The sequence below is a fragment of the Giraffa tippelskirchi genome, chromosome 3 (genome assembly GCF_054371585.1).
Source record: "Giraffa tippelskirchi isolate mGirTip1 chromosome 3, T2T-mGirTip1v1.2.pri, whole genome shotgun sequence".
Lineage (NCBI taxonomy): Eukaryota > Metazoa > Chordata > Mammalia > Artiodactyla > Giraffidae > Giraffa > Giraffa tippelskirchi.
This window is the reverse complement of record NC_137277.1, coordinates 179,350,517-179,371,646: the sequence shown is the minus strand read 5'-3', so window position 1 is coordinate 179,371,646 and position 21,130 is coordinate 179,350,517. Positions and strand designations below refer to the sequence as shown.

At 51.8% G+C, this 21,130-nt stretch overlaps 1 protein-coding gene and 2 long non-coding RNA genes across 3 annotated transcripts in view; 1 reads left to right on the top strand and 2 right to left on the bottom strand.

The window, feature by feature from the left end:
- Positions 1-671: 671 nt before the first annotated feature.
- LOC145543701 (uncharacterized) lies at positions 672-7,461 on the bottom strand. The gene is made up of 2 exons (XR_014080972.1): positions 1,580-7,461; positions 672-994 (listed from the first exon to the last, which is right to left on the bottom strand). It is a non-coding gene; the product is annotated as an uncharacterized LOC145543701 (long non-coding RNA).
- Positions 7,462-13,614: 6,153 nt separating this feature from the next.
- SDC3 (syndecan 3) overlaps positions 13,615-21,130 on the bottom strand; it is a 38,717-nt gene continuing 31,201 nt past the window's right edge. The window contains exons 4-5 of the mRNA XM_081586131.1: positions 18,616-18,907; positions 13,615-17,658 (exon numbers count right to left, since the gene is read on the bottom strand). Of these exons, the coding sequence (XP_081442257.1) occupies positions 17,492-17,658; positions 18,616-18,907 (459 nt within the window). The 3' untranslated portion in view covers positions 13,615-17,491. The remainder of the gene's footprint in view (positions 17,659-18,615; positions 18,908-21,130) is intronic.
- Positions 17,322-20,807, top strand: LOC145543700 (uncharacterized). The gene is made up of 2 exons (XR_014080971.1): positions 17,322-18,235; positions 20,740-20,807. It is a non-coding gene; the product is annotated as an uncharacterized LOC145543700 (long non-coding RNA).

The window sequence follows — 21,130 nt, the reverse complement described above, 5'->3', positions numbered from 1 at the left end:
CATTCCCATCCTGGGAGGAATCCACTTCACTTAGCCTGCCTGGTGAGGGCTTCCAGCCTTTCTTCTGGAGGGTAGCCCCATGTAAGAGCTAACCCCATGGCCAGCTCAAGTACAGCCAGCATGGGCAGGGCCATAGAGGCCTCCAGACAGGCACGTGTGTGTGTGTGACTACTGTGTCTGTTTCTATATATCTGTGCCTCCGTGTGAGTTCAACTGTGCCTCTATGTTTGTGTGTGTCTGTACCTCTGTGCGAGTCTGTGAGTGTTTTTGTGCACGTATGCATCTCAAGTTTACCAACCCCAGAGGAGAGTGGGGCTTCAATGGCAACTGATGGCCAGATTCTGCAGGACTGATTTCCAGGCCTAGGTTAGCAGGGACATATAGGGCAGGCCTGCTCTGGGTCAGAACTGGGAATCTCTGCCCCATTCTAAGGCATCAACCTCCTCTCTGGTCTCCTGGCCTCCGGTTTCTCTCCCTTCAAACCCATCTTGCACTCAGACAGATCTTCCAAAAATGCAAATCTGACAGTGTCAAACCCACTCCTCCTACCCTGCCCCAACCACACAGAACTCTGACCAATCTCTGTGCCCTGGGGGATAATAGCCTTTAGCCTGGCTATTAGCTAGGGTATAGGTTTAGCTTCTAAGGCAGAGATGCCAAATAACACTGGCTTGAACAAGAAAGTTTATTTGTCCTTCATAAAATAATTCATACATAAACACTCCAGTGGCTGATTGCTTCTGTCTTGTTGTTCTGTTTTTCCTGGGCTGTTGCCTTGGTTCACAAGTTCCAAGGTGAGACAAGTTCACCTTCTGGCCAATGGGAAGGAGAAAAGGTAAAGCAGAGGGCAGATCACGCTCCTTTAAGGGAACAAACCTGAAACTACCTACCATACTACTGCTTTATCCTATTGGCCACGTGAATCACATGGCTTTCCTAGATGCAAAGGGGGCTGGGAAATGTAGTGTTTATTTCAAGCAGCCATGACTCATTTCTGTAGAAAGAAAGGATTATGGATATTAGAGGACAGCCAGTCTCTGCTACAGCCTGACATTCGGGGCCTTTCCCAGCAGCTTTATTCTGGGGCTTTGTACCTTTGAGCATGCTGCGAACTTTTGCCCACCTCCCCTTTCCTGCCTCCAATTTTGGAAAATCTTCCCTGACCACCACCACCCCAGCCTGGATTAAGGGTCTCAGTGTCCATTGACTATATGGTGTTGTGTGTAAGGGCCTGTCTCCCACCCTAGACTGAGAGCAACTCCAGGGCAGGGACCACAACTAATTTAATTCTGTGTCCCCTTGCCCAACACTAAGCCTGAAAGGGGATGGGCATCAGGGAATAGAGGATAAAGGAATGACGGAGAAGGTGAACCATCTCAATTAGAAATTTCCAATTGATAAATGATTATTGATTGAATGAATGAATGAGCCTAGGGGGCACCTGTGTGTTGACGTGGGGCTGGTTAGGCAGGCGAGGCTTCCTTGGGATCTCAGCTCTACGTACGCGGTCCCTTCTGTCGGGAATGCTCCCCACACCCCTCTGTGACAGCCCAGCTCAGGCTCAGCCTGTATGTCTCACCTCGAATGTCACTTCTGGAGAGAGGTCTTCCCCGACTCATCTCCACTGGGGTGTAAAGCAGTCCCTCCATAGGCCGGCCCATTCCCCACCCCACCCCCACTTCGACTGGCCCCTGTCCTGCCCTTTGGAGTCCTCAGTCCAACTGTAATTTAAAAATGTGCTCACACTGATTTATCCCCAGGACTGAAAATTCCATAAGGTGAGTCCATCTCTCTCATTGTGTCCCCAGGGCCTAGCACAGGGCTGGACGCACAGCAGCCTCTCAGTGAGAGCAAAACTAGTGAAACTGACCTCGACAAGTATATATAGAGGGGTTGATATTTGGTCCAAAGCAGGGGCTGTATACTGTTTGTCGCGTTAAATGAGCAGGTAAGCAACTTCAGCTGCATGGCTGGTGGCACCAAGGATCTGTGCCCAGGACTAAGCTTGCCTAAGGGGCTAGCAGAGACAAGGGGCAAGGAGAAAACTGCCCACCAGCCCCAGTCACAGAGCCCGAAAAACAAAGCATTTGGGAGCCCCACCTTCGCCTCCACTGCTGGGAGGAGAGGGACCCACTGGGGGCAGAGGACACTGCGGCATGAATGGCAAGTTACCCAGCTGCTCTGTGCCTCAATTCCCCACCATGGAGGGCGATCACAACAGTACCTTCCTCATGAGGTCGTTGTGAAGATTAAAGGGTTAATCCACAGACAGTGCCAATCCAGGTAAATCGCTCCTTTGTAAATGTTTGAGAATCATATAAAGGAGTAATGAAAATACATGTGCTCTGGGCTCAGGCTTGAGAGGACCCCTGTTCACCCTCACAGAGCCTCAGTTTTCTCATCCTAAAGCGATGAGTGCCAATACCTGCCCCCAGGGGCTTGGAGAGAAGCAGTGAGGTGAGAATGTCACCTGTGGGCTTGGCATCACACGCAGCACCAGGGAGCCCTCTCCTCTTCCCACAAGACAGAGAGGGACAGGGCGGGGGACAGGGCAGAGGACAGGGCAGAGAATGCCTGTCTGCCTCGCCAGCCGGAGGCAGGAGGCCTGGGGAGAGGGGAGGCCGCCTGGTGAATAATCTCATTAATGGTAATCATCACCCTGATGCTTGTTAATATAATAACACTGGGCTCCCAGCCGCTGCTTGGCTCAGAGCTGGCTCCTCAGCGCCTCTCATCTCTGCCTGGCGGGGGCTCCGTAAACACTCATTACACTCCCGTCCCCAGGGAGGCGGCCAGGAGAAGCAGCTATTCCAGGCACACAGCTCAACTCTGGGGCTGCAGGCTCTGCTTTTAATAAGCATCATCACCCACACTCAGGGACACACACACACACACACACAATTTTGCAACAATCTCCAAGCTCCTTGCTGACCGCCAATAATTGCTCACAACGGTTGAGGCTCTCACTGTAACAATGATAGCAGGTACTCATTAAACACTCCCTGCTTGAAGGGTCCTGGTCTAAGTGCTCCACTTGTATTAACCCACTTAATCTAATGAACATTCCTGTCATGTCCATTTTGCAGCCCAGGAAACTGAGGTACCTGAAGTAATCTTCAGCCTTGCCGGAACCACTGACCTGTGAGCGGCAAAGCTGGGGCCTGATGCTGCCTTACAGAGTCTTCGCTCTTTCAGTCCTCCTGGCAATTCAAATCCTCCTTCTCCTCACTGCACTCAAGAGGGAATGGGCTCAGAGAAGTGGTGTCATTTTCCCAGGAACACACAGCTAGGACCTGAGGGCCATGGGCTGTCTGACTTCAGAGCCTGCCATATTGTTCCCCCGGTGTTGAAAGCAAAGAAGGAAACCCAGAGATTAAGGGACTTGCCCGGAATCACACAGGCCTTGCTGCAGAGAGTGAGGGCTAGCTCAAAGCCTGGATTCCTGGCCACCTCTTCTCTGCCTCCCACCCTCAGCCCCACCAAGGAGCCTCTTGCTCAGAGACCCTAATTCAGACACAGAATCAGCTGGCTCCGACACAGGGGAGCTCAGCATCAGAGGGCCCCAGCCCACCAGGGGTTCCCTCCAGGCCGTGGTCACTCTGTGTCACCACTGACTTCCTAACTGTGTACCCCAGGGGATGTTACATCACCTCTCCAGACCTGAGTTTCCTCAAAATGGAGACACAGCAGCTCACCCCATCCCTGGGTCAGCTGACACTTGGGGAGCATTTACAACACTCCAGGACTGGTCTATGTGTTAGCCACGTAATATCGCATTTTATCTCCACTGCAACCCTAAAAGGAAGAGTCTGTGATTTTTAAGATTCTGTTATCCTCCAGGATTCTATGGTTCCCATAGGGTCTGTTATGAAAGACTCTGCTCCTAAAAAGATTCCATTAGTCTAGGATTCTCAGGTGCTAGAAGGTTCCATCCGTTGGTCTGTGAATCATAATGTTAGCGGATTTTATGAATTAGTGATTCGATGAGCCTCAAGGGCAAGAGGCAATTTATCACTTATTGGTCAACACTGAAGTCCACCCCCTGCCCTTGCCCCCTCCCTCCGCTATGACATCAGGGTCAGCCAAGGCAGAGCAACCTGCCCTTATGACAAAATTCAGATCCAAGGCCAGTGAGGACCGTGGAGGCTGCTTAAGTGCTTAGGGGGTGGGGGGTGGGGTGGCTTGCAGACAAAGTGTTCCATGGACCCGCCTCCGCTGCCCTGGCTTGGCTTCTCACACAATGGAACGACCTTTCGAGACTTCATGCAGCTCGCCCCCTCCCTCAGCCGGAAGACACCCAGAAATGTAGCTCTCCATCTCAGAGCAGTCCCCTCCCTGCTCAGAAGGGCCCCAGCAAGGAGGTGGGGAGCAGAGGGACCAGAAAGGCAGTTGTCTCTTCTTGCTCTTAGCCAGTCTGACCTCTCTGCCTTTGCTCGTGCCATTCCCCTGCCTGGCCTGCCCCTCTTCCTCTTTAAGAATCCTTCAAGGGCCAGCTCAACGTCCACCTCCTCCAGGAAGACCTGCCTGGTTACTCCCTCTCCAAAGTCCTGTCGCATGGCATTGGGTGCCAGTGTGGGACTCAGAGCCTCCTTTCCTCTCCAGTCCATTCTCCCTACTACCACCAGAGCGATCTTTCAGGGACACAGGTGACCTTGTCACTCTCTTTCTACAGATCCTGACTACTCTCAAGCATGGCACTAAGACCATTGCTAACTCTGGTCCCACCCTTTCTGTCTGACTTCATTTCCTGCCCCAGATTCCTGCACACCAAAGCTTGACCAGGTGAAGTGGGAATCTGCTTCCCAGATTTTGTGGGGACCCAGGAAGCCCTCGGAGAAGACAATGGCAGCCCACTCCAGTACTCTTGCCTGGAGAATCCCATGGACGGAGGAGCCTGGTAGGCTGCAGTCCATGGGGTCGCTAGGAGTCAGACACGACTGAGCGACTTCCCTTTCACTTTTCTCTTTCACGCATTGGAGAAGGAAATGGCAACCCACTCCAGTGCTCTTGCTTGGAGAATCCCAGGGATGGGGGAGCCTGGTGGGCTGCCATCTATGGCGTCGCACAGAGTCAGACACGACTGAAGCGACTAGCAGCAGCAGCAGCAGGAAGCCCTTCTGAGGCTGGGGCAACTGGGACCCTGCCTTGATCCCAAGAGACAGATGTTGAAGGTCTCCTTCCCCACCTCATTCTACACACACATACACCCACACCCCAAGCTGCCACCAGGGAGCCCACTGGGGTTTGCAGCCTTAGAGCTCATGTTAGCACCATGGACAGCACCATGGGCAGACTATGGGTGCTGCTAAAATCCACCAGCATGCGTGGGTATCCTGGGGCCTGCATGGATTTCATACAGCAGGCACTTGTTGAGCACCAGCTACATGCCCCACACCTGCTAGGTGTTATGGAAAAATACCAGAGGGAAAGATACTGACTTAATGCTTCACCCAAGAAACTTGCAGTCTGGTTGGGGAATTGATTGCCCCGGCAGCAGCTCTCTCCCTGCAGATTACCAGAGCCATGGTTACAAATCACAATTCTGATCATATCACTCTTTAAAAAACTCCATGCGCGCACACACACACACACCAATGTTTATAGGGTTAACTCCAAGCCATTTAACATGACATTCAAGGCCCTCTGTGTCCCAGACCCAGCTATTCATCTGCCTTTGCCACCCTCTGTAAAACCAACACTTCAGCCTCACTTGATTTCCATCCATCCCCAAACATCTGGGTGCTTTTCTCACTCTTCCCCACATTCAAGGAGTTTTTCCCCCTCTTCTTTTCACAGAGAACTCCTACATAGCCTTCAAAACTCAAACCAAATATTTCCTCCTAGAAGCCCCAAAGTTAATTGCTCCCTACTCTGTACCTGCATCACTGGGCATCACTGAATTCTAACTTACCCTTCATCCCTCACATCAGACAGGATTTAGCTAAATTTGTCCAGGCCAGTTAGAAGGCATTGACGCTTACCAGAGTGTTATGACTTTCTAGGAATTGTATGAAATTAACCACGATGCCAGTAATACTCCTATGCAACAACTTCAGATTTACTTGGAAGTCTAAAAATAATGTCAAAGCTGTGCTTTTTGTGTCATTTTTTTCACTCTAGGAATCTGTCTGCCTTGTCCTCGGGAAGAGAGAGCATTATTTATTATAGAGCTCAAATGCCTAGTAACTGTTAGTCTGTGGTTAAATAAACATAGCCTCTAATGAAAGGACTTTCCAGGTGGGTTAGTGGTAAAGAAACCACCTGCCAATGCAGGAGACGTGGGAGACATGGGTTCGATCCCTGGGTTGGGAAGACCCTCTGGAGGAGGAAATGGCAGCCCATTCCAGTATGCTTGCCTGGACAATCCCATGGACAGAGGAGCCTGGAAGGCTATAGTCCATGGGATCGCAAGAGTCAGCCACTTACTGAACATGCACACACACATACACAGCCTCTAATGAATCTAACACAGGAATGAGGTTCAGCACTATTCCTTTCACATCATGAATATTCTAAGGTATCTGATTCCAAGTCTGTCTTCTCCACCCCACCCTGTGAGTTCCCTGAGGGCCAGGACTGTGTGTCTATCTTTTAATTCCATATCCCTGACACCTAGCGCTGTGGCTGGCACAGAGCAGGCACCTATCAATATTGGGTGAATGATTAACAAACTAGAATGAATCACATGGGCTTGAGTTAAGATTGCCTAGGTTCAAATCCCCATTCTACCATGTGTTAGCTATGTAATTTTAGACATTTTAAAGAGATCTCAATTTTCTACTCTGTAAAATGGGCATGTTAATAGTATCGACCTCATGGGATTATTACATCTAAATGGAACACTGTATATGAAGGACCAGGCATAGGGCCTGACCAAAAGTAAGTGCCCAATAATGGTTCATTATTATTATCAGCGCTGTTGGGTTGAATTGCATGCTTTATACTCAAGTTCATCGGAATTCAGAGGAAAGAGAGCACCATGGAGTTATCCAAGATGAGGTTATGAACTAATATTTATCAAGCATTTTCTATGTGCCATGTATTAATTAAACCTCAGGACTATTCTAAGAGATGGGTACTATGATACCCCTACTTTATCCCCACAAGGAAACTGAGGCATGAGGGGTTAACCTGCTTGAGATTACATAGCCGAAGGATAGAGAAGTCATTACGTGATGAAGAACAGGGAAGCCTGGCGTGCGGCAGTCCATAGGGTCACCAAGAGTCTGACACAAATGAGCAACTGAACAACAACAGCAACATAGCAGATAAGTAGAGGAGCCGGGAGTCAAACCAGGACAGTGTGGCCTCGGTCTGTTGCTTAATTTATATGCCACACAGCTACCCTCAAGAGAGCTGGAGGCTGAGCTGGCCTTGGAGAGCAAGCCACAGGACAGAGCCATCCATGACAGGAAGAAGGACTAAGAACTTTCCCCTTCACACCTTCCTGACAGCCAACCCAGGGACACTCTTGCAAACCTTCTCTCCGATTCTCTTGCTCATCCGATGACCTCCATCAGGCCCTCCTTTCTCTCGAGCTCCACTTTCCCAGGTCTAAATATTTCTTCCTGGCCTCTCCCTCCCCTTTTTAGCCCCAAGGACTAACCGTGCCTAGGAGTTCCCAGAGTGGGCAATGTTGGAGTAGGGCTTTGAAGGACCCATAGGAGTTTGCCAAAGGGGGGGGGTCAAGGTTCATTGTACTATTTTCTTGTTTACATCCTCGCCTTCTCAGAATCTCCATGTGTCAGTTTCCTCCTCTTAGACATGAGAGTATTAAGAGTACCTACTGCCTCTCGGTTATTACAAAGATTAAAGGTATTAGTCTGCTTGCGCTGTCATAACCAAATACAAAAGACTGACTATCCTAGCATAAACAAGAGACATTTATTCTCACAGTTCTGGAAGCTGGAAGTCCAAGGTCAAACTGACAACCTGGTTGGTTTCTAGTGAGGACTCTCTTCCTAGCTTGCAGATGGCTGCCTTCTCACAGTGTCCTCATGTGGGCCTTCCCTATGTGCTCACAGAGGTGAGTGGGGGCACACAAGTTTTCTGGGGTCTCTTCTTATTAGGTAAGGACAACAATCCTTTTGGACCAGGGCCTTACTCTTATGACCTCATTTAATCTTAATTACTTAGAGGCCCCCATCTCCAAATACAGTCACTTTGGGGGTTAAGGCTTCAGCATATGAATTGTACAGGGGGGTGGGGAAACAATTCAATCCATTGCATTAAATATGCTAATAACACAAAATTCAGATCAGTTCAGTCACTCAGTTGTGTCCAACTCTTTGTGACCTCATGGACTGCAGAAGGCCAGGCTTCCCTGCCCATCACCATCTCCCAGAGTTTGCTCAAATTACTGTCCATCGAGTCGGTGATGCCATCCAACCATCTCATCCTCTGTTGTCCCCTTCTCCTCCTGCCTTCGATCTTTCCCAGCATCAAGGTCTTTTCCAATGACTCAGTTCCTCACATCAGAAAGTAATCTGATTTCAGTATTGACTATCTGATGATGCCTATGCATAGAGTCGTCTCTTGTGTTGTTGGAAGAGGGTGTTTGCTATGACCATTCTCTTGGCAAAACTCGGGTAGACTTTGCCCTTCTTCATTTTGTACTCCAAGGCCAAACTTGCCTGTTACTCCAGGTATCTCTTGACTTCCTACTTTTGCATTCCAGTCCCCTATAATGAAAAAAATAAACATCTTTTTGGGGTGTTATTTCTAGAAGGTCTTGTAGTTCTTCATAGAACCATTCAACTTCAGCTTCTTCAGCATTACTGGTTGGGGCATAGACTTGGATTACTGTGATATTGAATGGTTTGCCTTGGAAATGAACAGAGATCATTCTGTCGTTTTTGAGGTTGCACCCAAGTACTGCATTTTGGACTCTTGTTGCCTATGAGGGCTACTCCATTTCTTCTAAGGGATTCTTGCCCACAGCAGTAGATGTAATGGTCATCTGAATTGAATTTGCCCATTCCAATCCGTTTTAGTTCACTGATAACCTAAAATGTCAATGTTCACTCTTGCCATCTCCTGTTTGACCACTTCCAATTTACCTTGATTCATGGACCTAACATTCCAGGTTCCTATGCAATGTTGTTCTTTATGGCATTGGACTTCATCTCCAGCATTAGTCACATCCACAACTGGGTGTTGCTTTTGCTTTGGCTCCATCTGTTCATCCTTTCTGGAGTTATTTCTCCACTTTTCTCCAGTAGCATATTTCACACCTACCAACCTAGGGGGGTTCATCTTTCAGTGTCATATCTTTTTGCCTTTTCATATTTAATAAACACCTGCATAGTACTTACTAGGTGCCATTTGCCACTTTTCCAAATGCCACACACTTTTAAAAGTGCTTAGGTCATGCCCAGCACATGGTAAGTACACTCTTCATGTTCTATGATTATTACTGTGAAGACCATCACTCTTACTGGTGTGCACCTACTGTGTGTCAGTCATTGTATTGAACACTTAGATCTGCCTCCTCTTTGGGTCCCCACAAACTCTGCAGGGGACTTCACTGTGTCTATTATGCAGAAGAGGAAGCCAAGACTCCAGGACAAGCCAGAAGGAACTCACTGAGGCTGATGGAGAACCGACTTCTCTCCAGTCTCTCTCCGTATTTCCAGCAAGGTATAATAAAGATCTAGACTTGGCCTGAGCCTTGAAAATGGGAGGAAATGACCAAGTCCAAAGTCCTTCAATGTGGGAGGAGTCATTCCCAACCATCCCAACTCCTGAGACTGGTGTGGACAGTAAACATGGCCAAGGTTCCCCTGGAAAGTACTTCATGAGCTACGACACACCACCCATCAGGAAGGGCCATTTCTGTTAACTCCCTCTGGCAGAAGGTAAGCACCACTGGAGGAAGTGATAGCTGAAGCCACGTCTCTCATCACAGTTTCATGCAAATTCCTTCATCACAGTCATTCATGAGAATCAATTTCCATAAAACAGGAGGGGGTGGGGCCCCTAAAGGAGCTGGCCATCTGGAAGTGGAGGACATCAAGCCAGGGAAAATGTGACATTGCAGGAGTACAGAGCAGGGATGGGTGAGGGCCAGGGGGCTGGACTTGGAGTCAGAAAAGCCAGCTCTGCATTTCCACGGAGGAGTGTGACCCCTGGCATGTCTTCATGCCCCCTGGGAATCAATTCCTTTCTTTAATATTTTATTATGAAGAATTTAACATTTAAACTTAGAGTTGACAGAATAATTTAGTGAGCCCCCTATGTAGCCTGCTACTCAATTTATACAATTATCAACCCAAGTGCTGTCTTACATCCTCCGTTCTCTCACCCACTCCTCCCCATATTTTTTCAGCCAATTCCAGACATCCAGTCACTTCATCTGCCAAATTTTAGTCTGTTTAAAGATAAAGACTCTTTTTAAAAAACATAACTACAGGGCCATTATCACTTCTAAGAACACTGACAATGACTCCCTTATGACAAATATTCATTCAATATACAAATTTCCACTTGCCCCATAATTATCTCTTTTTTTAATAGAATTTGTTGAATCAGGATCCAAATCAAGTTCCCACATGGTTTGGTTAACATGCCTTTTAGGCTTATCTATAAAGTCCCTCTCCATCTCTTCCTCTCCCCTTCCTTACAATTTATTTGTTGAAGAAGCTGGGTCATTTGTCCTATAGAAGTGTCCCACAGTATGGATTCTGCTCACAGGGCCAATGTCTTTATCTGTTAAGCAAGGGGATCATTCTCTCCAAGAACTGAGATTATGTTTGCAAATGGGCTGTGACTCTTGCAAGGCACCCACAGCTGTCATGTGTTAATGTATCTTTTGAGCCTTTCAATACCCTGTGCTTCTGTTTTTTCGATGATATAGCTGAGATTCAGAGAAGCTTAGTAGCCTGCCCACGCTCACACAGTAGAGGGAGGAAAGGGCGGGTGGAACTGTAAGAACACTGACTCCATGTGGAGACTCAGACTCGAATCCCACTGCACCCTTTAATAGCTTTATGGCCTCAGGTTTCTGTAAACTTGCAGTTTCTTCATTTGCAAAAAAAAAAAAAAAAACAGCCAGGAGGCCAGAACTGCATGAGGCTAAAATGAGTTAATATGAGAAGAGCTGGTTCCAGGGTGCCTGGCAGTCGGGTTCTGATGCCTGCTCTGGCCCAGCCTCCTTGCTCCCTGAGTGTGGATAAGGCCCCGTGATAAACCTGGACCCTCAATCTGCCCCAAGGGCACCCTTAAGCCAGCAGAGACAGGGTGGGTGGCCCTCGGAAGCTGAGCACACTCTGTTCTTGGGGTAGCTTGGCAAGCAGCTGTGACCTCTTGGGTTTCAGGAAACAATCAGCTATTCTTCCTCCTTCCCCCTCTGTTTGTCACTCATCCCTGGACCAGAGGGCCCTGAGAGAAATGCTCCAAGTCTCAGCAACTCCCAGCCCATCGGTACATTCTATGTGGATGATTTCCAGGTGTCAGCCTCAGCTCGAACAAGCCTCAGCCTAAATCATCATTCACTCCAGAGCTGACACCAATATTTTGATTTCCACCCAGATTCCATGTCATTTATTCATTGAATAGGCAGCAGGCTGGACTCTGCAGATAATGACAATAATAATGACAGCAACAAGAGCCGGACGAATAATGGCCCACAGTGACACAGCACCTACTGTGTGTCAGGCTTGGCTCTGAGCACCATGCCTATGAGGCAGGTACTCTTATTGTCCCCATTTTACAGGTGAGGAGACTGAGCACTGTGAATAAGCCACCCAAGGTCCTGGAGCTAGTCAGTGGCAGAGTTAGCATTTGAATGAAGGTTTGCCTATTAAAGACTGACCATACAAAGAGGAACTGAAGTCCCGCAGCTGGCAGCCACATATGGCAGATGAGCTCCATGCTAGTTGCTTTTAATGTTATCTCATTTAATCCTTACAGGGGTCTCCAAATATCGATCTTATTGTTCACATTTACTCGTGAGGAAACAGGCTCAGAGAGGTAGAGCACTGGGCCCAAGTGCACACAGCTGGGTCCCCTTGACCCCAGGATCAGACTCTCTGAGAATACAACATGATGCATGTCACTCAAATTCAAATGAGAAGGTGGGGGGGGTGTGCTGCAGGAGGGAGATAACTCTAGACTGTAGGAACTCAGGGAGGATGGAACCCACTTCCTGAAGCTTCCTGGAGGAGAGACCACATCAGGAGCTGGGACTTGAATGGTGGCAAACCAACCCCTCCCATCATAGCAGGCTTCTAACTGGGGCCCAGTCCTCTGTAAGACCCTTAAGTGACATTGCTGGCTCCTTCACCCTAATTGACAACCGTGCCGCCCGAGACTGTCAGGGGCCGTGTGGTCTGAGGTTCCAAAGTGAAGACCAGGCCTTGGAGCTTTGATCCTGAATTGTCTGGCGGTAAGAGGGATGCTTGGCAGGGGGTGGTTGGAGATGGTGGCTGAGCAGGAAAGACACCCCCACACCAGCATCATTACATAGTCATGAGACCCTGGTTATTGGCTCTGTCCCCAGGATGGCACAGGGAGGCACTCAAGGAACTTGAGCGAAGGAGGGAGGCAGGATGGGTGGGATCTTGAACCAAATCCAGCCTCTAACCCACCCCAGAACCATCAACGTCCCGTGTGAGCATCCCACTGCAAGAGGAGTAAATCTCTGAAGGACATGCAGAGGACTCCTTTGGAGGAGGAAAGGTTTTGACCCTGACACTCATGCCTGGGGCTATCTGATGGTGAGGGGGCAGAGCCCCATGTGCTTCCAGAGAAAGGAAACACAGGAGATGCAGATTTTGGCTAAAAATAAAGAAGGACTTCTCAACAGGCAGAGTGACCTGCTGGTCTCCAGGATGCACCAAGCCCCTGTTACAAGAGGTATGCGGGCAGCGGCAGGGAAATCCCCCAAGAGGTGCTGAAGAAAGGATTTCTACCCTGAGGAGCCCAGAGCTGGCTCTAATGCCCTCTCAGCTCCATGACCCTGCAACCCCAGGAGGCCGTCCAGGCTCCCAGGCCCCAAAACTCCTCCTGGCCCAGGGTTCTGTTCTATTCCAACGTCATTATCCAAGACTCTGTGAGCTGAGGCTGATAGTTCCAGGCCCTCTGCTAAATGTTCCTCTCCTCTCATAATCCCACTACCTTCCATCTAGGGGGGTGTCGTTAACGCTTATCCCATTTCTCAGGTGAGAACACTGAGGCTCAGGCCAAGCTAAGGCTCAGGCTAAGTCAGAATTAGGAAACGTCACCTGGGTTTGAAACCAGGCCCTTCAGATCCTAAAGACATCTCACCTCAGCCAACTGATTCCAATATCCTGCAGTTCCAGGTTTGTCTCCTTGTGGCCTGAAACCAGTTCTTCCCCTGGGTGTGGACCACAGAGCCCCCAACGCCAGCACGTCCTGGCCCCTGCCCAACCGCAGCCCCCATTCAGCCTGGCCACAGTCAGCTCCGTGGTTTCCTGAACACTCTAAAGCAAGAGCAGCTGTTACCATAATGGTTCCCACGAGGGGTTGTCGGTCAATTTTCTCTGCTTGCTTCTCAATTTCCTTTAAAGGGGGATGTGGCTGAGACCCAAGTGGGGCCACGGACTGCCCCTCTCCATATGACCTCCATGATTATCTCACACTCTGACCACAATGCATCATTTCAGCTTAATTTTATTTCCTCTTATAAATGGGCACAGCACGGGAAGTGTTAAAAAAAAAAAAAAAAGAAACGAACAGTTCCTTCACAAGGCTGGGACGGGTGAGCACCCACAGTGGGGCAGGTACCTTGGTTTCTTTTTCCAGTCTTTTTCCACCGCTTTTTCCTACTGAAAGTTTTGGCCATGAACTCGGGACAGGTATGGTTAATAAACAGGTTAAGGGGAAGAAGGGGCAGAAAAGACCTGGGGGAGGGAAGGACAAATTCCCCCCGCCCCAGGCTGGGTTCTTGGAGGATCTGTACAGGAGAAAGGACGTGGCGGGAGGCAGGGTTGGGGGGGGCACACAGTCTTCAGGGGGCTCTCTGGAGCCACACTGCCTACGAAAAATATTTACATGCATTCACCACGCTGGGGCCACCACGCTGAGCTGCCTGCTGGGCACCCGGGGCATGCTGGGGCCACGAGCCCTTTGATGGCGACTCTGGGGCCCAGCCTCAGCATCTCCGTAAATCTGTACAGTTTGTGGGCTTCTATTTACAGGCAGGAGGCCTGGGGAAGCAAGTCCAGGGTGGTGGCTGGCAGGAGAAGGAATTCAGGAGCGCCAAGGAGGTGGTGGCCCCTTCTGCCCTGTGAGGCAGAGGTGCGTCTGCTCCCTGTGCCCAGGGCCTCAGACTGGAGGCCTGGACAGATGGCTTTGCCAACCCCAGGTGGGTCTGGCCTGAGCACCCCAAGCCACTGCCCACCGACCTGCCCGGCCTGGGCCCCAATATCACCTGTCTGCTTCGTATCGAGGGGACCAACCCTTCCGGGGAGGTACCCCTCTCGCCCCCTAGGGAGATAGAGCCTGGGCTCTAGCAGTCACAGTTGGGGGGCGGGGGTTACCCCGGCCTGCCTTGTGCTCTCTGGCAGCTGAGGCCCCAGAGAGGCTGTCAAGCACACAAGCCTCTCTTCCTTTGGAATCGGCCATGTTTCCTAGAAACAGTAGGCCCCTGCAGGGCACCTCCCCAGGAGCACCAGGGTGCCTGGGGACATATTTGGGCAGGCCCTGCACGCATCACACCCAGTGTCCAGGCAGGGTGAGGCCTTCACTCACAACCAGCTCATCCTTTCACCGCCTGCTCTCGGATCACCGTGCTGGACTTGGACTGTTTTTAAACTTCATGACAATAAAGCCTGGACATTTGTCTCAGGGCCAGGGCTCAATGAATGAAGCCCTCTTCTCTCCAGTGCTAAGGATGCAGAGAAGAGGCATCAGATGTTGGGTGGCAAAGCCCCAGGCCCCAGGTTAGAGGCCAGCCCACAGAAGGTGAGGAGTCAGGCCTGCTGGGGTCAGGCTGGACCCATGTGGCCCCTCTGGGCCCACTCCAGCCAGCCCAGGCCCTGCTCAGCCGTCCTGTGCTGGACCCCACCCCCACCAGGGGCTGTGCAGAGGCCACGCCCACTGCTGGGCCTCCAACCCCAGTCTCAGCATCCCTGGATGGTCCAGATCCTCTCTCCTCCATGCTCCCTGGCTTCTCAGCCTCGGCCTGCCCAGGCCTTCTCCCCGGAGCTGCTGCCCCAAGACAGCAGCCTGCCAGGGGGGCAGGGTAGAGGGAGGGGAGGCTGGGGCTGGCTTCGGTCTCCCTCGTCCCCCAGCTCTTCCGCTCCAGGAACGACTGAGGCCAGGTCACCTCCAACAGACTGTGAGCCTAGGATATCTCCCCCTGCTCCTGCCCCACAGACTCGGACCAGGTGGGTTCCTCACAGGCCTCCAGGCCATGCCAAGGTGGCCTATGGGTCTGAGAGATGGAGCCTCAGCCTGGGAAGACGGTGGGAGCTCCCTGAAACCTCACTCTCACCACCTCTGGCACCCCCGGCCCTCACCCTGCAGAAGTCTCCTGCCAGCGAGTCTTCAAAAGGGAACAGAAATAAAACCCGGCTTTCTGACTTTAACCAGGGTTGTGGGCATGGGGTGGAGGGGTAAGCCCCAGCCACCCATGACTCAGACCACATCCCTTGGCTCCAAGACCACTCTCAAAGTACAGCCCCCATGGGAGATTTGTGACCCCACGTTTAAAGTATCTACAGAAGTGGCCCCATTTGAAGGGTAACAAAGAAGAGGGAGGCGGGCTGGGGCCTGAGATACCCCCAACCCCGCCTGTCCTCAGCCCTCAGCCAGGGACAGTGTCTGGATGGACTGCTTCTAGTTGCAGCCAGTAAAAACACCAGGTTGTCTGGCCAAATGCATGGGCACAGGTCCACCGGAAGGTCCCTAAGAAGGCCCAGGGGTGGGGCTGAGGTGGGCCTGGTGAGGCTAAAGGGAGAGGGTGCAGAGGGCCCAGGCGCCAGGCCCACCCTCACAGGCACTTTGGAGACTTGTGTCCTGGGAGGCAGAGTCGACCCCCTAGCTCAGAGCAAGAGGACGATGGAAGGAGACCAGGAACCTCACCACATGCCCCCTCCCCACCAGGAGCCTTTGGTCCTGGGAGACCCAAGCCCCCTCTCCAGCCCAAGACTGAATTCCAGGAAGCAGCCTCCCTTCCTCAGCAAGTGGGGAACTTGCCCCCCAACCAAGCCCTTTGCAGGCTACAGAGGGGAGGGAGCAGGTAGGGTGAAGCCAGGTTCAGCAGGTGTGCAATGCCCTGAGGGGGCTTGTAGCCATGTCCCCCACACTACACTTAATTCCAGGAAAGGCAAGTGTCCAAGCATGACAGCAGGACTGTGTGGGTGTGGGTGAGATTGTGCACCCACATGGGATTGCGTCTGACTCTCTGGGGTTCGGTGGCAATGTGGTTGGTGAGGGGTCGTGAAGGCTGAGTGTGATGGGGCAACTCAGGGACCCAATATGGGCTGATTGTTTCGGCCTAATTGCACCCTCCCCAATGAGCCTGAAAGCTGGAGGCAACACGTGTGGTGTCAGAGTGTATGTGGGTGGGCAGAAGTAGGGGTGGCGGGATGGCAGAGAGAGAGGCAGGCCACACCGTTACCATTAGGTTATGATGATCAGTGACTTGCATTGTCATAAGCATTTGGGGTAGGGGGGCACATAGACATATGAGAATAAACATCTTTGGAAGAATGTGTGTGTCTGTGACATATCTGGATTAGCTAGGTGATCAAGATTGCATGTGATTTTGTCATTGCGTGCTTTTCTCTTTGTGTGTGATAATATGTGTAACCATGTGAGAGACGGTGTCTGTGCAGAGTCCACTAGGAAGAAGGAGGTGCAAGCCCCTCCTCACCAGTGGCTGCCAGAGCACTCTCGGGAAGCTGGGGCAGACCAAGAAGGAAGTGAAGCCTGTGGGTGCATGTGCATTGAGCAGAGGTGAGGAAAGATGACCCCACAACCCCAGAGAGCCCAGGACAAAACAGGCTGGTGGGTGAGGGGTACTGTCTCACCCAGGTGGAGAGTGAGCCTGGGACAGGAGCAACAGGGTGCAGTGTCCCAATGATTTCAAGGGCTGGGCTTGCCAAATGCTTGTCCTGGAAACCAGCCGGAGTGCCTGTCTGCCTCCAAAGGAAACCTCAGCCAGCCCTGTGGGGCCAGGTTGGGGCTGAAGTCCCACCCCTTCGTCCACCAGCCAATCAGGAGTTCCCTTCCTCCTGTCCATCTGATGTGAGGTCCTAAAGCCCCAAGCTGGTGGTTGGGGGAGGAGTATGTGGAACAAGTGATGAGCTCATAAGGGCACAGTCTGGAGCAGATGGCAGTCTCCCCTGTCCCTTGGGGAAGAGCTGCGTGAGGCTGGCAGTCTGGGCAGATCTTGGGAGGGTGGCAGAGATGAAGTAGGGCCAGGATGTCTCCCAGGCCCAGTCCTAGGCTGGGGCTGGGGGTGCCAGGCCAGGGACTGGACGTAGGGGTGGCGCTGAGGCTACAGGGAGGCACTCTGGCTCCGCTAGGCGTAGAACTCCTCTTGCTTGTCAGGCTTCTGGTATGTGACGCTCGCCTGCTTGGGCTCCTCCAGCGTGTAGCTGCCCTCGTCCTTCTTCTTCATGCGGTAGATGAGCAGTGTGACCAGGAAGGCAGCAAAGAGGGCGCCTACAACCCCGCCCACGATCACAGCTGCGGAGAAAGAGGGCAAAGGTCAAGGCCACAGGAAGGGCAAGGCATGCTTAGAGCCTGAGGAAAGGGCAGAGGGTCCTTGAAGGTAGAAGCAAGAGTTGGGAGAGAGCTGGGAATCTCAAACCTGAGACCAGAGTCGGAGTGAAGTTTGGCATCAATGCTAAAACACCCGCACTGGCTGCCACTGATACTCCTCACCACAGTCTGGCACTGTTCTAATCATCTGTGCTAATCGTATGAACACGTGGAATCTTCATACAGTGCTACTAGGGAGGTGCTGTGCTAAGGTTCTCATCAAACGTAAGATGCCATCAATAAGAAGAGCTCCAGTATTTTATATACCCTCAGGAAAGAAAAAACTCTGCCATCTAAACTAGGACACATCCCAACTGAGGAACAGTGAACATGAACACACGTGTGCTGAGACTGATTAACAGCAAAATGATAATCCCCATTTTGTAGATGAGGAAAAAGCATGCCTGGAAAGGTGAAGGACCTGCCCAAAGCCACGCTGCTCATAAGTGGGGAACAGGGTTTGGACCACAAATCAGAGACTCTTCAGGAGAGAAGGCCAAAGGCAGGTCCTCGGGGCTGGTATCAAGGGTGGGAGCAGATCAAGCCAAGGATGGGGCCCTAGATTAGGATCCAGGGGATAAGGTCCAGGAGGGGTAAACCAGCATGGCCCAGGGAGGTCAAGGGCAGACTCTGAGAAGAGGTCAGAGGGTGCTGAGGAAAGTGTGGGAGGTAGGACAAAGTCAGGGCCAGACTCTGGGATCAGAAGGGTCAGAAGCAGAACTAGAGGGTGGGTCCTGGGGTCCCCAAATCCCCAGCTTCCCCTTCCTAGAAAACAAGGCTCCTAGGAAACCCACACCCTACCCTCCCTCCTGGGTTCCTGGGGGGCAAACTAAGGCCCCACCAGCTGCCCCCTCTGGGCTCCTCCTAGGCCCCAAGTCTCACCTACGAGCACCTCCTTCCGCTCCAGGATGCTCTTCTGGGGCAGCTGAGCCGCTGAGCTGCCTGAGTCGATGGCATTGTCCAGGAGGCCAGGGCCTGGGCGGGCACCCTTGGGCAGCGTCCCAGGCGGAGGCGATGGCTTGGCCGCGGCCCCACCCACAGCCACCACCTCATTGGCTGTGTCTGGCTGTGTGGTCTCTTCTTCCGACAGCTCAAAGTCCCCACTGGGTCCCCCGCTCACTGGCATCTCTGGCTCATCCCGGATGGTGGTCAGGAAGGACTCTGGAGTTGGGGTCTGTAGGGAGGGTAGCATGAGCCCAGGAGCCAGGCCCAGAACCCCTGCCACAGGGCAGCCATACACACATGTACACTAGCCCACTGCCACCACTCCACTTCCCTGGGCGGGGCTGACACTCACTAAGCACTCACCGTGGGCCAGATGTGCTAAGCATATCACAGGCATTTTCCCCCTCACAATATCCCCATAAATGAGGTATCAGCACTCTTACATTACAGAGTAGGAGATAGGCTCAGAGAGGTTAAGTGACTTGCCCGAGGACACACAGCCAGTAAGTAGTAGATGCAGAACTAAAATCCAGATTTGTCCAACTCCAGAATATGTGTTCCTAACCACTACGCTCTTTTCTCATCTTGACCACATCCTGGTCCCCATCCCATCTCCATCCCTTCCTTTTCCAGCTGCCTTTGTAATAATCCTTAGCAGATTCCTGTCAGGGACCATTATCTGGGGATAGCTGGGTGCAGACTTTAAATACTTGGGCCTGATCTTCCATCCATGTGCCTGGGGCAAAAGTGAGTCCCTTAGCCTGAAGAGCAGTCCAGTAAGTAAGTGTAAGTCGCTCAGTCATGCCCAACTCTTTGCGACCCCATGGACTGCAGCCCACCAGGCTCCTCTGTCCATGAGATTTTCCAGGCAAGGATACTGGAGTGGGTTGCTATTTCCTTCTCCAGGGGATCTTCCCGACCCAGGGATTGAACCTGGGTCTCCTGCATTGCAGGCAGATTCTTTACCAGCTGAGCTACAAGGGAAGCCCCAAGGTCAGTCCAAGAGCACCACAAATCTCGGTGGCTCCCAGCATCTGGAGACAGGATCCCAACTAGAGCTGGGATCGCAGCAAGGATGGAGCTGCTTCACAGGTGCGCATGGAGAGAGTGGGTCCGGTGTCCAGGCCAAGGAAAGGCCATGCACATGTACAGAGGCTGCACCAGCGACCTGCTCTCAGTGCCCAGCACTGCGTCCCTGGCCTGCCTGGCCAAGCATCTGTGAAACACCAGGTTCCCCTAGCTGCTCAGAGGAGCCTAGAACAGGGCCTTTGTCCTGCTGAGGCTGGCTAGGGAGTCGGATGGGCTGATGCTGACCCGAAGGCAGCTCCACAGCCTGTAGGGGTCCTCCTCCATGAGATGGATGCAAAGGGCTTTAGTACCCCAGTCTATGTCACTACATCCCCTCCTTGCCCAGCAGTGCCAGCAAGGATCGGGCTACTTCTCCTTGATCCCCTCCCCATCCTGGCATTCCTGGTATCCTCATCCTCTTCCCTTGAACCACTAGCCCACTGCCACCTTCAAACCACTGCCCCCATCCATAACACCCTAAACACACACACACACGTACATGTGTGCACACACACATGCACACATACACACCCCAAGCTCTAGAGCTGACTGCCAGGTTCAAATCCTCACTCTGCCACTGCTGCCTGTGAAGGCTTGGAAAATGGCCCCACCTTAAGGGAGGATGGTAGCAATGCCCTCCCCCCGTGGGGTGGGCATGAGAGGGAGAGGAGATGGTGGCAGAGGTAAGTGTCTAGCACTGAGCCTCCACCCAGGCAGCACTCCATGAAAGCGACCTGTAGTATTCCTTTCCCACCGCCCAGGTCTTAATCCCCCTCAGATGGATAATAACAACAACGACGATGATGGTGATGATGGTGATGATGGTGATGGTGGTGGTGGTGGTGGTGGTGGTGGTGGTGGTGGTGATAACAAAAGTGAAACTTTTTGCTTGTTTAGTATTGCCAGGCACTGCTTTAAGAACCTTGGCTCTGCTGGGAAACTTAATTCCCACAACCCTGTGATTTACATTCTATTCTTTTCCCCTTTTCACAGATAAGGAAACAAAGGTATAAAAAAGATCAGTGACTTCCTGAAGTCGCATGGTGGTGGAAGCATTCCAATCCTGGCTGCAGGGCTCCTGAGTCTGTGCTTTTAACCAGAACACAAAGGCCCCTGGCCCCTGCCCCTATTAACATTCCCATTCTCCCAGTTCCTTCCCCATTAATGTCTTGACCTAACATCTAAAGACCCAGGCCGAGTCCCCTCTTCCATCCCCATCCATCTCGACCTCTGTCCTCATCCTGTGACTCACCCCCAGACCTGGCCTCACACCTCTCTCACCCTCCCGCTCCCTGTCTGGCTCATCTCCAGAACCTTCTAGATCTCACCCCTGTCCAGCTCCATCCTCCTCCCCCCACCTCACCCCGCCCCAGCCCTCCCCTCC